Genomic DNA, 15,384 nt, shown 5'->3' with positions numbered 1-15,384 from the left:
TAGTTCATACAATTTGCTAAGTTTTTGTATTTTTCGTGAAAACAATGGAAGTACCAAATGTTCTTTGTCAAATAAAATTTTGCAAGCTAGACAAGCATCTACGCAAATAGTCAAAATAATAACGAGACCCCCGTACCAGAGTATAAAAGGTTTCAAAATTTAAATTTGGCCACCAGATCTAATTGATCCGACACCCGGTTTCTTGGAGGATCATGCGCTTGTTCCTAGTCGCGGTTTTGGCCGCTTATTTGGCCTACGTAGCGGCCCAATCGCAATCTGATACGGTAACAGCAGTGGCCACCCCAGTTATTAAGGCACAGCCATGTTGTGAAAGTGTTCGGCAAACTCTAATTGAAATACGAAAAGATATTCGCTTGTGGCTGCTGGACAGGCTTTTCGGAAAACTAATTCTTTTGCACGACGGAGAACTTCTCGGCAATCCAAATTATGTGAATTGTGTCAATGGAAAAAAGCAGCTACCACTCTTAGATGGAAGCTCTATTACAGATCAGTCTGCATCTACTAACACTATAACCAAAATCATCAATGATGGACTTTCAAGTCAGACTACCACCCCTGCGGCTCCTGTCGTAGAAGTAACTCAGGGATCCTCTTCGAATGGTAATGGAAACTCTACCCAGTCCTCGACAACAACTACCACTACAACGACGACATCTTCCGATGCTGGCCAATCCACCACCTCATCTGACCCCGTTGTGGAAGTCAGTCAAGGAACAAACGGCGATAACAGCTCCACTCAGTCATCCACCACAACAACGACATCTTCAGATGAGGGCCAAACTAACACCTCTTCGGCTCCTGTCGTAGAAGTAACTCAGGGATCCTCTTCCAATGGTGATGGAAACTCTACCCAGTCCTCGACAACGACGACAACTACAACGACGACATCTTCCGATGCTAGCCAATCCACCACCTCATCTGACCCCGTTGTGGAAGTCAGTCAAGGAACAAACGGCGATGGCAGCTCCACTCAGTCTTCATCATCCACCACAACAACGACATCTTCAGATGAGGGCCAAACTACCACCTCTTCGGCTCCTGTCGTAGAAGTAACTCAGGGATCCTCTTCCAATGGTGATGGAAACTCTACCCAGTCCTCGACAACAACTACCACTACAACGACGACATCCTCAGATGCTGGCCAATCCACCACCTCATCTGACCCCGTTGTGGAAGTCAGTCAAGGAACAAACGGCGATGGCAGCTCCACTCAGTCTTCGTCATCCACCACAACAACGACATCTTCAGATGAGGACCAAACTACCACCTCTTCGGCTCCTGTCGTAGAAGTAACTCAGGGATCCTCTTCCAATGGTGATGGAAACTCTACCCAGTCCTCGACAACGACGACAACTAAAACCACGACATCTTCCGATGCTGGCCAATCCACCACCTCATCTGACCCCGTTGTGGAAGTCAGTCAAGGAACAAACGGCGATGGCAGCTCCACTCAGTCTTCGTCATCCACCACAACAACGACATCTTCAGATGAGGGCCAAACTACCACCTCTTCGGCTCCTGTCGTAGAAGTAACTCAGGGATCCTCTTCCAATGGTGATGGAAACTCTACCCAGTCCTCGACAACGACGACAACTACAACGACGACATCTTCCGATGCTGGCCAATCCACCACCTCATCTGACCCCGTTGTGGAAGTCAGTCAAGGAACAAACGGCGATGGCAGCTCCACTCAGTCTTCGTCATCCACCACAACAACGACATCTTCAGATGAGGGCCAAACTACCTCGTCTTCGGCTCCTGTCGTAGAAGTAACTCAGGGATCCTCTTCCAATGGTGATGGAAACTCTACCCAGTCCTCGACAACGACGACAACTACAACGACGACATCTTCCGATGCTGGCCAATCCACCACCTCATCTGACCCCGTTGTGGAAGTCAGTCAAGGAACAAACGGCGATGGCAGCTCCACTCAGTCTTCATCATCCACCACAACAACGACATCTTCAGATGAGGGCCAAACTACCACCTCTTCGGCTCCTGTCGTAGAAGTAACTCAGGGATCCTCTTCCAATGGTGATGGAAACTCTACCCAGTCCTCGACAACGACGACAACTACAAAGACGACATCTTCCGATGCTGGCCAATCCACCACCTCATCTGACCCCGTTGTGAAAGTCAGTCAAGGAACAAACGGCGATGGCAGCTCCACTCAGTCTTCGTCATCCACCACAACAACGACATCTTCAGATGAGGGCCAAACTACCACCTCTTCGGCTCCTGTCGTAGAAGTAACTCAGGGATCCTCTTCCAATGGTGATGGAAACTCTACCCAGTCCTCGACAACGACGACAACTACAACGACGACATCTTCCGATGCTGGCCAATCCACCACCTCATCTGACCCCGTTGTGGAAGTCAGTCAAGGAACAAACGGCGATGGCAGCTCCACTCAGTCTTCGTCATCCACCACAACAACGACATCTTCAGATGAGGACCAAACTACCACCTCTTCGGCTCCTGTCGTAGAAGTAACTCAGGGATCCTCTTCCAATGGTGATGGAAACTCTACCCAGTCCTCGACAACGACGACAACTAAAACCACGACATCTTCCGATGCTGGCCAATCCACCACCTCATCTGACCCCGTTGTGGAAGTCAGTCAAGGAACAAACGGCGATGGCAGCTCCACTCAGTCTTCGTCATCCACCACAACAACGACATCTTCAGATGAGGGCCAAACTACCACCTCTTCGGCTCCTGTCGTAGAAGTAACTCAGGGATCCTCTTCCAATGGTGATGGAAACTCTACCCAGTCCTCGACAACGACGACAACTACAACGACGACATCTTCCGATGCTGGCCAATCCACCACCTCATCTGACCCCGTTGTGGAAGTCAGTCAAGGAACAAACGGCGATGGCAGCTCCACTCAGTCTTCGTCATCCACCACAACAACGACATCTTCAGATGAGGGCCAAACTACCTCGTCTTCGGCTCCTGTCGTAGAAGTAACTCAGGGATCCTCTTCCAATGGTGATGGAAACTCTACCCAGTCCTCGACAACGACGACAACTACAACGACGACATCTTCCGATGCTGGCCAATCCACCACCTCATCTGACCCCGTTGTGGAAGTCAGTCAAGGAACAAACGGCGATGGCAGCTCCACTCAGTCTTCATCATCCACCACAACAACGACATCTTCAGATGAGGGCCAAACTACCACCTCTTCGGCTCCTGTCGTAGAAGTAACTCAGGGATCCTCTTCCAATGGTGATGGAAACTCTACCCAGTCCTCGACAACGACGACAACTACAAAGACGACATCTTCCGATGCTGGCCAATCCACCACCTCATCTGACCCCGTTGTGAAAGTCAGTCAAGGAACAAACGGCGATGGCAGCTCCACTCAGTCTTCGTCATCCACCACAACAACGACATCTTCAGATGAGGGCCAAACTACCACCTCTTCGGCTCCTGTCGTAGAAGTAACTCAGGGATCCTCTTCCAATGGTGATGGAAACTCTACCCAGTCCTCGACAACGACGACAACTACAACGACGACATCTTCCGATGCTGGCCAATCCACCACCTCATCTGACCCCGTTGTGGAAGTCAGTCAAGGAACAAACGGCGATAACAGCTCCAATCAGTCTTCGTCATCCACCACAACAACGACATCTTCAGATGAGGGCCAAACTACCACCTCTTCGGCTCCTGTCGTAGAAGTAACTCAGGGATCCTCTTCCAATGGTGATGGAAACTCTACCCAGTCCTCGACAACGACGACAACTACAACGACGAAATCCTCCGATGCTGGCCAATCCACCACCTCATCTGACCCCGTTGTGGAAGTCAGTCAAGGAACAAACGGCGATAACAGCTCCACTCAGTCATCCACCACAACAACGACATCTTCAGATGAGGGCCAAACTAGCACCTCTTCGGGTCCTGTCGTAGAAGTAACTCAGGGATCCTCTTCCAATGGTGATGGAAACTCTACCCAGTCTTTGACAACGACGACAACTACAACCACGACATCTTCCGATGCTGGCCAATCCACCACCTCATCTGACCCCGTTGTGGAAGTCAGTCAAGGAACAAACGGCGATAACAGCTCCACTCAGTCTTCGTCATCCACCACAACAACGACATCTTCAGATGAGGGCCAAACTAGCACCTCTTCGTCGCCTGTCGTAGAAGTAACTCAGGGATCCTCTTCCAATGGTGATGGAAACTCTACCCAGTCCTCGACAACGACGACAACTACAACGACGACATCTTCCGATGTTGGCCAATCCACCACCTCATCTGACCCCGTTGTGGAAGTCAGTCAAGGAACAAACGGCGATGGCAGCTCCACTCAGTCTTCGTCATCCACCACAACAACGACATCTTCAGATGAGGGCCAAACTAGCACCTCTTCGTCGCCTGTCGTAGAAGTAACTCAGGGATCCTCTTCCAATGGTGATGGAAACTCTACCCAGTCCTCGACAACAACTACCACTACAACGACGACATCCTCCGATGCTGGCCAATCCACCACCTCATCTGACCCCGTTGTGGAAGTCAGTCAAGGAACAAACGGCGATAACAGCTCCACTCAGTCTTCGTCATCCACCACAACATCGACATCTTCAGATGAGGGCCAAACTAGCACCTCTTCGTCGCCTGTCGTAGAAGTAACTCAGGGATCCTCTTCCAATGGTGATGGAAACTCTACCCAGTCCTCGACAACAACTACCACTACAACGACGACATCCTCCGATGCTGGCCAATCCACCACCTCATCTGACCCCGTTGTGGAAGTCAGTCAAGGAACAAACGGCGATAACAGCTCCACTCAGTCTTCGTCATCCACCACAACATCGACATCTTCAGATGAGGGCCAAACTAGCACCTCTTCGTCGCCTGTCGTAGAAGTAACTCAGGGATCCTCTTCCAATGGTGATGGAAACTCTACCCAGTCCTCGACAACAACTACCACTACAACGACGACATCCTCCGATGCTGGCCAATCCACCACCTCATCTGACCCCGTTGTGGAAGTCAGTCAAGGAACAAACGGCGATAACAGCTCCACTCAGTCATCCACCACAACAACGACATCTTCAGATGAGGGCCAAACTAACACCTCTTCGGCTCCTGTCGTAGAAGTAACTCAGGGATCCTCTTCCAATGGTGATGGAAACTCTACCCAGTCCTCGACAACGACGACAACTACAACGACGACATCTTCCGATGCTGGCCAATCCACCACCTCATCTGACCCCGTTGTGGAAGTCAGTCAAGGAACAAACGGCGATAACAGCTCCACTCAGTCATCCACCACAACAACGACATCTTCAGATGAGGGCCAAACTAACACCTCTTCGGCTCCTGTCGTAGAAGTAACTCAGGGATCCTCTTCCAATGGTGATGGAAACTCTACCCAGTCCTCGACAACGACGACAACTACAACGACGACATCTTCCGATGCTGGCCAATCCACCACCTCATCTGACCCCGTTGTGGAAGTCAGTCAAGGAACAAACGGCGATAACAGCTCCACTCAGTCTTCGTCATCCACCACAACAACGACATCTTCAGATGAGGGCCAAACTAGCACCTCTTCGTCGCCTGTCGTAGAAGTAACTCAGGGATCCTCTTCCAATGGTGATGGAAACTCTACCCAGTCCTCGACAACAACTACCACTACAACGACGACATCCTCCGATGCTGGCCAATCCACCACCTCATCTGACCCCGTTGTGGAAGTCAGTCAAGGAACAAACGGCGATAACAGCTCCACTCAGTCATCCACCACAACAACGACATCTTCAGATGAGGGCCAAACTAACACCTCTTCGGCTCCTGTCGTAGAAGTAACTCAGGGATCCTCTTCCAATGGTGATGGAAACTCTACCCAGTCCTCGACAACGACGACATCTTCCGATGCTGGCCAATCCACCACCTCATCTGACCCCGTTGTGGAAGTCAGTCAAGGAACTAACGGCGATAACAGCTCCACTCAGTCTTCGTCATCCACCACAACAACGACATCTTCAGATGAGGGCCAAACTAGCACCTCTTCGTCGCCTGTCGTAGAAGTAACTCAGGGATCCTCTTCCAATGGTGATGGAAACTCTACCCAGTCCTCGACAACAACTACCACTACAACGACGACATCCTCCGATGCTGGCCAATCCACCACCTCATCTGACCCCGTTGTGGAAGTCAGTCAAGGAACAAACGGCGATAACAGCTCCACTCAGTCATCCACCACAACAACGACATCTTCAGATGAGGGCCAAACTAACACCTCTTCGGCTCCTGTCGTAGAAGTAACTCAGGGATCCTCTTCCAATGGTGATGGAAACTCTACCCAGTCCTCGACAACGACGACAACTACAACGACGACATCTTCCGATGCTGGCCAATCCACCACCTCATCTGACCCCGTTGTGGAAGTCAGTCAAGGAACAAACGGCGATAACAGCTCCACTCAGTCATCCACCACAACAACGACATCTTCAGATGAGGGCCAAACTAACACCTCTTCGGCTCCTGTCGTAGAAGTAACTCAGGGATCCTCTTCCAATGGTGATGGAAACTCTACCCAGTCCTCGACAACGACGACAACTACAACGACGACATCTTCCGATGCTGGCCAATCCACCACCTCATCTGACCCCGTTGTGGAAGTCAGTCAAGGAACAAACGGCGATAACAGCTCCACTCAGTCTTCGTCATCCACCACAACAACGACATCTTCAGATGAGGGCCAAACTAGCACCTCTTCGTCGCCTGTCGTAGAAGTAACTCAGGGATCCTCTTCCAATGGTGATGGAAACTCTACCCAGTCCTCGACAACAACTACCACTACAACGACGACATCCTCCGATGCTGGCCAATCCACCACCTCATCTGACCCCGTTGTGGAAGTCAGTCAAGGAACAAACGGCGATAACAGCTCCACTCAGTCATCCACCACAACAACGACATCTTCAGATGAGGGCCAAACTAACACCTCTTCGGCTCCTGTCGTAGAAGTAACTCAGGGATCCTCTTCCAATGGTGATGGAAACTCTACCCAGTCCTCGACAACGACGACATCTTCCGATGCTGGCCAATCCACCACCTCATCTGACCCCGTTGTGGAAGTCAGTCAAGGAACTAACGGCGATAACAGCTCCACTCAGTCTTCGTCATCCACCACAACAACGACATCTTCAGATGAGGGCCAAACTAGCACCTCTTCGTCGCCTGTCGTAGAAGTAACTCAGGGATCCTCTTCCAATGGTGATGGAAACTCTACCCAGTCCTCGACAACGACGACAACTACAACGACGACATCTTCCGATGCTGGCCAATCCACCACCTCATCTGACCCCGTTGCGGAAGTCAGTCAAGGAACAAACGGCGATGGCAGCTCCACTCAGTCTTCGTCATCCACTACAACAACGAAGGAAATATCTTTAAAGGATAATGGAAGCCCTAAGTGGAATAAAACGACAAAAACGTACTCTTCAAAAACTATCAGAATTCCGAAGTCAGGAAGAAAGTTAAATTCTAGTTCTAGCGAAACTTCAACAACCGTAACGTCAAGTTCTTCCTCAAAGCCACAGACCAAATATTCGTGGTCAAGCTCTTCAAGGAAATCGTATAATGGTGGCAAGTCTAAGAAATATTGGACCAAGCGGTGGACTAAAAAATCACGCAAAAATAACAATGAAAGCTCCACTATTGTTGCAGAGGAATCATCTGACTCACTAACAGATGCTGGAGTTGCTGTCACCCAAGGAAATGATTTAAGCAATGAGGGAAATTCGGGTCAGTCTACAGTTACCTCATCTCTTCCTGTTGTAGATACTATTGCAGATAACCAGAACAGCGAATCAAGCTTAACATCAAGTGAAAATACAACAAAATACTCTTCAAAATCCTCCAAGGTTCCCAAGTCTAATGGTGGTCAGTCGAGTATAAGCACTAGCAAAACTACAAAAACCGTAACGACAAGCACTTCCTCAACACCCAGCTCATCAAAGAAAACTTCCAATAGTGGAAAATCGGTCAAGACTTCTTCGACTACTATGACAACAACATCTTCAGATCAGGGCCAATCCAGCTCAGGATTATCCCCTGTTGAAAAGATCACACAGGGAATCCCACAAAACGATATTGAAAGCTTAAATCAGGTCACCACAACGACAACATCATCTGAGAACCAAGTCGGCGTACCTTCTTCCCCTGTTGTTAAAGTAACGAAGAAAACCTATGTAAGCAAAGATGGAAAGACCACCCGGTCATCAACTACCACAACAACAACTACCACGACCAAAGGAAGTAATCAGTCAGGTACCTTAACTCTTCCGGCGGTCGATGCCAGCATAGTGGCTAAGGGGCTAAAATCGTCAACAAAAACTACAACAACATCCACCAAAGGAACTAAGTTGTCGGATATCTTGACTCTGCCAGAAGTTGATGCCAGCCTAAATGTTGGTGGTGGAAAGTCAAGCTCAACATCGACAACGACAACTACGACGATATCCACAAAGGGAAGTAAATCATCCTTGTCTCTACCGGAAGTTGATGCCAGCATAGCCATTAACGGCGATGGGTCCCGCTCATCATCTATTAAAGATACAAACATTTGGTCAAAGATAGACTTGAGTCTGCCTAAACTGGATGCCAGCCTAAATGTTGGTGGTGGAAAGTCAAGGTCAACATCGACAACGACAACTACGACAACATCCAGAAAGGGAAGTAAGTCATCCTTGTCTCTACCGGAAGTTGATGCCAGCATAGCCATTAACGGCGATGGATCCCGCTCAGCATCTATTAAAGATACAAACATTTTGTCAAAGATAGATCTGAGTCTGCCTAAACTGGATGCCAGCCTTAATGTTGGTGGTGGAAAGTCAAGGTCAACATCGACAACGACAACTACGACAAAATCCACAAAGGGAAGTAAATCATCCTTGTCTCTACCGGAAGTTGATGCCAGCATAGCCATTAACGGCGATGGATCCCGCTCAGCATCTATTAAAGATACAAACATTTTGTCAAAGATAGATCTGAGTCTGCCTAAACTGGATGCCAGCCTTAATGTTGGTGGTGGAAAGTCAAGGTCAACATCGACAACGACAACTACGACAAAATCCACAAAGGGAAGTAAATCATCCTTGTCTCTACCGGAAGTTGATGCCAGCATAGCCATTAACGGCGATGGATCCCGCTCAGCATCTATTAAAGATACAAACATTTTGTCAAAGATAGATCTGAGTCTGCCTAAACTGGATGCCAGCCTAAATGTTGGTGGTGGAAAGTCAAGCTCAACATCGACAACGACAACTACGACAAAATCCACAAAGGGAAGTAAATCATCCTTGTCTCTACCGGAAGTTGATGCCAGCATAGCCATTAACGGCGATGAGTCCCGCTCAGCATCTATTAAAGATACAAACATTTTGTCAAAGATAGATCTGAGTCTGCCTAAACTGGATGCCAGCCTAAATGTTGGTGGTGGAAAGTCAAGCTCAACATCGACAACAACAAGTACAACAACATCCACAACTGGAAGAAAATCGTCTAAAATTTTGACTGTACCGAAAATTGCTGCCGGCATATCTATCGATGGCGGAATATCAGGTTCAACATCAACTAAAACTATTAAAATTACGTCAAAGAACTTTGTAGCACCCAAATCCAGTTCGTCTTCCAAAACTACGACCACAACCACTACATCGAAGACTTCATCGGTCCCAAAAACAGAGTCCAAATACTCCTGGTCTAGTTCGTCGAAGAAAATATCCAATCCTATTCGCTTAACCCTACCTACCATTAACGCAGGTATTTCTGTTGGCGGAGGAGATTCGTCGGGTTCCTGGTCTAAGCTAATCAAGAGGAGCACCAACAGTGCCGAGACGAATGCCAGCGATGGTCCATCTCTTTCCGGTTCTATTGGATCCGGTGCAGGTGGATCTCAGTCTGCTGAATCCTGGTCTCAACGCTCAGGATTTTCGGGTGACAGTTCCAGTGTCCAGGGATCTCCGGACATTCGTATTCGATTGGCCAGAGGACAGACAGGAAACGATGCTCAGTCGCAAAACTCGAATTCTTGGACCCGAAGCGCTACACAAGGCAGCGATAACTTGGCTAATGGAGCAATATCCGCCAATGGCCTCAATATGGAGGGTTCAGAGAGTTCCGGCGGTGTGGCAACTACGATCCCAGGTGGCTCTGTCGGTGTAACCGGACAATATCCATACTGGTGGGGCAACGGCCGTTGGGTGGGTGTTGGAGCCAGGCCCAGTTGGCGATATGGATGGCGTCCTTATGGAAGCGGTTGGGGCGGATGGAACAATCAATATTAGAGTTGGTCCTTGCGAATGGATAGGGCCCAGATTAAACGGCTCATGACTTTAATGTACACGATTGTGAAATATATGCATACGAATATTATAAAATGTCTTCATTTTTTGGGTTATCTACATGTATACTAACTGAAAAGAACTACTTTTTAAATGCCTTAAGATTTTTCGTCATAAATACGAAACATTCTTTGGGACAGCTCAAAAATAAGTAGGTCTTTGATAGTTATTGAGATTCACCTATTTATGGGCAATTAATATTAAAAACAAAAACATTTAAATTGAGGTGCTTTCATTTTATTGGCAGAAAATAAATTTCAGAAATGTACAAATTGGTCTAGAAGAAGAAGTAGAATTTGTTTCCACTTCCGCTGCTGTTGAAAAACCGCATAAATTCCGTCCAAGACCATTGTGGAGCAGCCGGAGATTCTGTCGTGGTTTCGGAGGCTTCAGTAGTTGTGGAACTTGCGGCATTGGCGCGCAAAATCGCCACCATTGCCAAAAACAGAATAATAAATAAAACCTGTGTCTTCATCGCTGGTTGTTGGTAGACTAACATTTTTGCTACGTTTTTAGATGTTTTATACCTTTTCCAAATAAATCGAATGTTGTTGTCCCGCGATAAATATTTACACATGTGTTTCAGAGCATAATATCTAATGACGAAAAGTCAGCCACCTATAATTTGTAGACGGCGTGAAAGAAAACAAACATTTCCTGGGGTTCACTAAAGATTTGCGTTGTTCGTATAATATAATACACATTTAAATTATAACAAAATTATTTAAAAAACTTATATTCTAAACTTAAAACAGAAAGGAGTTTATATTAATTGGACTGAAGCAGTTCGCAAGTATGTAAAAAATGTTATAGTGTTGAAAAGTTTTTTCAGATCTGATACATCAATATTCGTTACAAATTACATCTTTCATTGGGTCATGTCTTTAGTGGACACTTTACATAATTGTTTATGTCCTCGCTAAACTCATGATTTAGTCCGGGTGTGGAGATTTTCTATTGCGTGTATATTTGATATACTTGTAGACCAGAAATTATAAATGTTTAAATGATTCGATATTTTCTATCTATCCTAAATTATCCTTATCTTTGTTGTTTTAGTTTGGTCCTAATATTAACAGAAAATATAAATTCATAGCTTTGTGTTTCATTTTTCCGTCGTTCCCCTGCTACACCTACGACGTTGGTATCTTTACGGCAAAAAGCTGCGGTAACACTGGACAACGTGCACAAAATAAAAAATCGAACTAAGGGAATATCAAAAATATAAAACCCCGAAATATTTTATATTCATTGACAAAATTTCGCTGTTAATCGGATATACCGGAGTCAGACATTAATAATCGCAGAGTTTAAGGCAACGAAAACAGTGGTGAGCAACAGCGAACACAGCGCACACAAATACGCGCACACACACACTTGCACAAAAACAGATGAAAATCTGGAAATTGTCTTTTTTTGTAGTTTTGTATTGCTCAGGAGACTTTGTGATTTACTGCCACAATTGGCTATAGAACACACTAAACCTACGATAAACGAGCACCGATATCTCTAGCCGCAGACAAGAGAAACTCCCATTTCAGTTGGTGAAAGGAACCAACTGGGGTCGCAATTTCTGCGACGACATCTCATCTCGGACAAAGAAGGCATAGTTTTCCGTGCGTTGTGTGGATCGTGATTAAGAATTAAGGAGGTGTCCCTATATGACGCACGCTTCTCGACCTAAGCAAATAATTAAAGACATCCGATAGCCAATAACAAAGGAAAGAGCGAGAGAGCGCACAGCAAGGGACACAAAAATAGCAGCGCACCAACATGACAATCAAGCCAGTGAGCGCCCCACCGAGCGCGAAACGCGTGGCTGGAAATGTGGATCCCGATAACAAGGAGGCGCAGGTGGTTGTGGTCGAGCAGTCGGTGGTCAGCCAGACCCATAACCATGCCCACAACCACCGTAACGTCGTCATCGATGGGCAGGTGCGTGGTTCTTAAACCCCTTCTGGGAGTTGTCCATTAATATGCACCTTCGTTTCGCCCCCTTTTTCTAGAGCCCCCAGAGGCGTGGCGAGGTCTACGACGAACTGGCACGCACCCATCGCTGCAGCCCACACAAGAGGTAAGTTATAGCATTGGGCCACCTGGATTTCCCGGGGTGGCGCCCTGTGCCAACTGCATTTAATTGGTTAACTCGCCTGATGGGTGGTAGTCCCATAACATTCCTAAACCATTACCAATGGTAAATCTACTAAGAGTTTCCTCTGTAAATTTATGGCCATTTATCCTAAACGAAAAACCACTGCATTAGATACTTATACAAAGATATTGACATTTGAATTGTCACATCTACTATGCAATGATTTTGTTAATACAATAGTTGGCAGTCAGATTTTCAAAATTCAAAATTCTAGTCATATTTGCTCGGCATTTAATATTGTCGGTTTTCTGTCTTTCCAATAGCACACGCTCGAAGCGTCGCGAACACCACGAAGCGCACGCACATCTTTATAAGCGCGATCGTCTGGAGCGCGAGAAACTAGTCCATCCGACGGCAGCGGCGGGCAGTGGAGCACCTGGTGTATCTAGCAGCAAGTGCAACAGTCCACCGTCGACCTCAACTTCCGGCAGTAGCAGTCCGTCGGCAGTGGGCCGAAACTCACCCGAACATTTGGGTCTGGGCTGCACCACGGTGCCCACAGCTCAGGTCCAGATGTCTACGTCTACGGCGGCCGCCAATTTGCTAAAAACAGTGGAGGAAACCCTTTCCGGTTACAATAGCGGCGATGAGCATCATCAGCCCAAAGAGCGATTGATTCCAGTGGAAGAGTGGCAGCGCCGTGATCTGGAGTTCGCCAAATGTATGGAACAGCGCGGCTACGAACTTAAGCCTGTCGAAGAGGATGGCGCCTGCCTCTTTCGCTCTATATCCCTTCAAATATACGGCGACGAGGAGATGCACGACGTGATCCGCCAACACACTATGGATTACATTGTAATGTTTCCTCTTGATGCACCTTTTAATTTGTCCTAACAATTGTGGTTACTTATGCAGCACGAGAATCGGGAATATTTCGGTCAGTTTGTCACCGAGGACATCAACAGCTATATACAGCGTAAACGGGCCCGTGATGCTCATGGCAACCACATTGAGATCCAGGCCATTTCCGAGATCTACAGCCGTACCGTCGAGGTATACTGTTACCAGTCAAGTAAGTGGTCAGCTAAGATTATAAATGTCATCGTAGAATATGTATATATTTTGTAATATACACACTAATATATATTCATTTATTAAATATTTCCAGATCCCATCAATATATTTAACTCCGAACAGTCACAGGCGGGCTATCCCCCGCTGCGTTTATCCTATCAGCGCGGATCACACTACAATGCTATTTTAGATCCCTACAACGCCACCGTTGGCGTGGGCCTGGGCTTGGCTGGATACAAGCCCGATATCCAAACCAAAGAGGCTGTGCGTCTCAGCGAGCAGTTGGAGATCGAACAGGTATGTAATGGAAACAAAATTTCTAAGTACCATCCATTAACCCACCCTTTTTAATTGTAGACCATGTTTGAAGATAAACTAAAGACAACAGACTGGGAGGCCACTAACGAAGCCATTGAGGAGCAAATTGCTCGCGAGTCTTACCTACAGTGGTGTCGCGAGAATACACAACGCTCGCGCAACAGCAATACGGCGGCAGGATCGGCCACATCCTCGACGGTTACCTCTGCCGAAGCGCTTACCGACTCCGATGCCTCACCCTCAAAATACTCGGTGTGTGGGGGCACCGGCAGCAGCGGTAATCCACCTGTGGCTTTGACCAGCGGTAGTGGTGGTGATGGCGCCGGCCCTGCGTTTTCGCTGTCGCCCAAAACACTTAACCAGTTTAGTCACAAGCTGCCGCAAGAGGTTAACGAGCTGGGTGGCTACGATAGCGATGCCACAGACATGAGTAGCACCAGCTCGGTGGGACACAGCGGTGGCAGTTCATCGCCGAGCACAGCTGCAAGCCAACGTTCGGGCAAGGGATCCAAGTCTCAACGTCGCGCCACGGCCCTGAGAAAGAAGCGACGGCACGAAACTCGCGAGGCGACTTTGGCTAGCAAGAGGTTGGTGTTCGTGGCGACTTGTGGTGCAGCTTACTGAGGTTTTAAGTTCCTTCCTACCTTGCAGCGCCGAGGCTTTGGAGGCTCCGCTGAGGAAGAGTCCAAAGCGCGATTCAGCGCCATCAGTGGCACGAGCTAACACGCCAGAGGCTGAGCAGCGTCCCTCCACCTCGAAGCAGTCGTCTCATTCGCCACAGAAGAACGGGGATAGCAAGTCACCTAGCGAGCAGAGTTACTCTAGCTTTTATCAGGAGCTGCTCGAGGCATCCTACGCCAATGAAGGTGAGTTCGAATCAACTGAGATATCAATAAGATATCTAAACATCTCTACCCATTGATGATAGGCGCTAACGAGAGCGAGATGCTGCAGCAAGCCATCCAGATGTCCACACGCGATTACATGGAGGACCAAAAACGAAAGTTTCTCTTCGGACCGTAGACGGTGCCGCACAGAAACGCTTCGTTCTTTGTACAGTGATTTAGTAGTTATTTTCGCAAAAAACTGAAACAGAACTTACCAAAACAAAAACGAGATACGAGGAAACTACATACTATAATCGATCTAGAATGTTAAGTGGGCGTGAAGCGAAGTTTGCGATTCGAGCAATGGTCATCGTAGCACACCCGCTTTTGCACATTTACATTCTCACATAACACTAACCCTATAAATATCATAAACATATATTTTTAATAAGGCCTCGTTGTATAATCATTAGAACCAAAATTAAAATGAAACATAATAGGTTCATTTTTATTTTTTTGATTCAAATGTGTATAAAGCACAAACTCCACCCAGCGTGTTTTTTTTTACCATGAATGAATTTTCCCTTCACGCCACGTTCCTTTTCCCCATAAAATAATGCCTATTTCGTAATTCGTCATAATGTTAAGCTTAGTGAAGTACGCACGATATGGACGGTAA

The 15,384-nt window shown here is 47.4% G+C and overlaps 3 protein-coding genes across 11 annotated transcripts; 2 read left to right on the top strand and 1 right to left on the bottom strand.

Annotated features, from left to right (window-relative positions):
* Positions 1-158: 158 nt before the first annotated feature.
* LOC27206235 (mucin-22) lies at positions 159-10,430 on the top strand. 9 transcript variants are annotated; one of them, XM_039293579.2, is made up of 3 exons: positions 160-8,354; positions 8,520-8,523; positions 8,641-10,430. In XM_039293579.2, the coding sequence occupies exons 1-3, from the start codon at positions 213-215 to the stop codon at positions 10,335-10,337; spliced, it is 9,843 nt and encodes a 3,280-aa protein (XP_039149513.1). In that variant the 5' UTR covers positions 160-212; the 3' UTR covers positions 10,338-10,430. The 9 variants fall into 9 exon arrangements, with proteins under 9 accessions (XP_039149517.1, XP_039149515.1, XP_039149514.1 ...); XM_039293583.2 differs by having other exon boundaries at positions 159-4,021; positions 5,909-10,430; XM_039293581.2 differs by having other exon boundaries at positions 159-5,215; positions 5,909-10,430.
* A 185-nt stretch (positions 10,431-10,615) lies between these two features.
* On the bottom strand, positions 10,616-10,904 carry LOC27208288. The gene has a single exon (XM_016183879.3). The coding sequence runs from the start codon at positions 10,891-10,893 to the stop codon at positions 10,672-10,674; it is 222 nt and encodes a 73-aa protein (XP_016031446.2). The 5' UTR covers positions 10,894-10,904; the 3' UTR covers positions 10,616-10,671.
* A 620-nt stretch (positions 10,905-11,524) lies between these two features.
* Positions 11,525-15,210, top strand: LOC6737684 (OTU domain-containing protein 5-B). Its single transcript, XM_016169765.3, has 9 exons — positions 11,525-11,724; positions 11,817-12,329; positions 12,401-12,468; positions 12,810-13,341; positions 13,402-13,558; positions 13,655-13,857; positions 13,918-14,465; positions 14,530-14,744; positions 14,807-15,210. The coding sequence occupies exons 2-9, from the start codon at positions 12,168-12,170 to the stop codon at positions 14,899-14,901; spliced, it is 1,980 nt and encodes a 659-aa protein (XP_016031445.1). The 5' UTR covers positions 11,525-11,724; positions 11,817-12,167; the 3' UTR covers positions 14,902-15,210.
* Positions 15,211-15,384: the final 174 nt, after the last annotated feature.

Source organism: Drosophila simulans, chromosome 3L (assembly GCF_016746395.2).
Source record: "Drosophila simulans strain w501 chromosome 3L, Prin_Dsim_3.1, whole genome shotgun sequence".
In the NCBI taxonomy this organism is placed as follows: Eukaryota; Metazoa; Arthropoda; class Insecta; order Diptera; family Drosophilidae; genus Drosophila; species Drosophila simulans.
Note: the sequence above shows the minus strand (reverse complement) of the source record. Positions and strands in the feature narration are given on the sequence as shown.

Bases quoted from the DNA above. Each gene is read 5' to 3' on its own strand.
- LOC6737684 (XM_016169765.3), top strand. From the start codon at position 12,168: ATGACAATCAAGCCAGTGAGCGCCCCACCGAGCGCGAAACGCGTGGCT. The intron at 12,330-12,400 runs GTGCGTGGTTCT...CCCTTTTTCTAG, and splicing joins ACGTCGTCATCGATGGGCAG to AGCCCCCAGAGGCGTGGCGA. The intron at 12,469-12,809 runs GTAAGTTATAGC...TCTTTCCAATAG, and splicing joins CGCTGCAGCCCACACAAGAG to CACACGCTCGAAGCGTCGCG.
- LOC27208288 (XM_016183879.3), bottom strand. From the start codon at position 10,893: ATGTTAGTCTACCAACAACCAGCGATGAAGACACAGGTTTTATTTATT.
- LOC27206235 (XM_039293574.2), top strand. From the start codon at position 213: ATGCGCTTGTTCCTAGTCGCGGTTTTGGCCGCTTATTTGGCCTACGTA.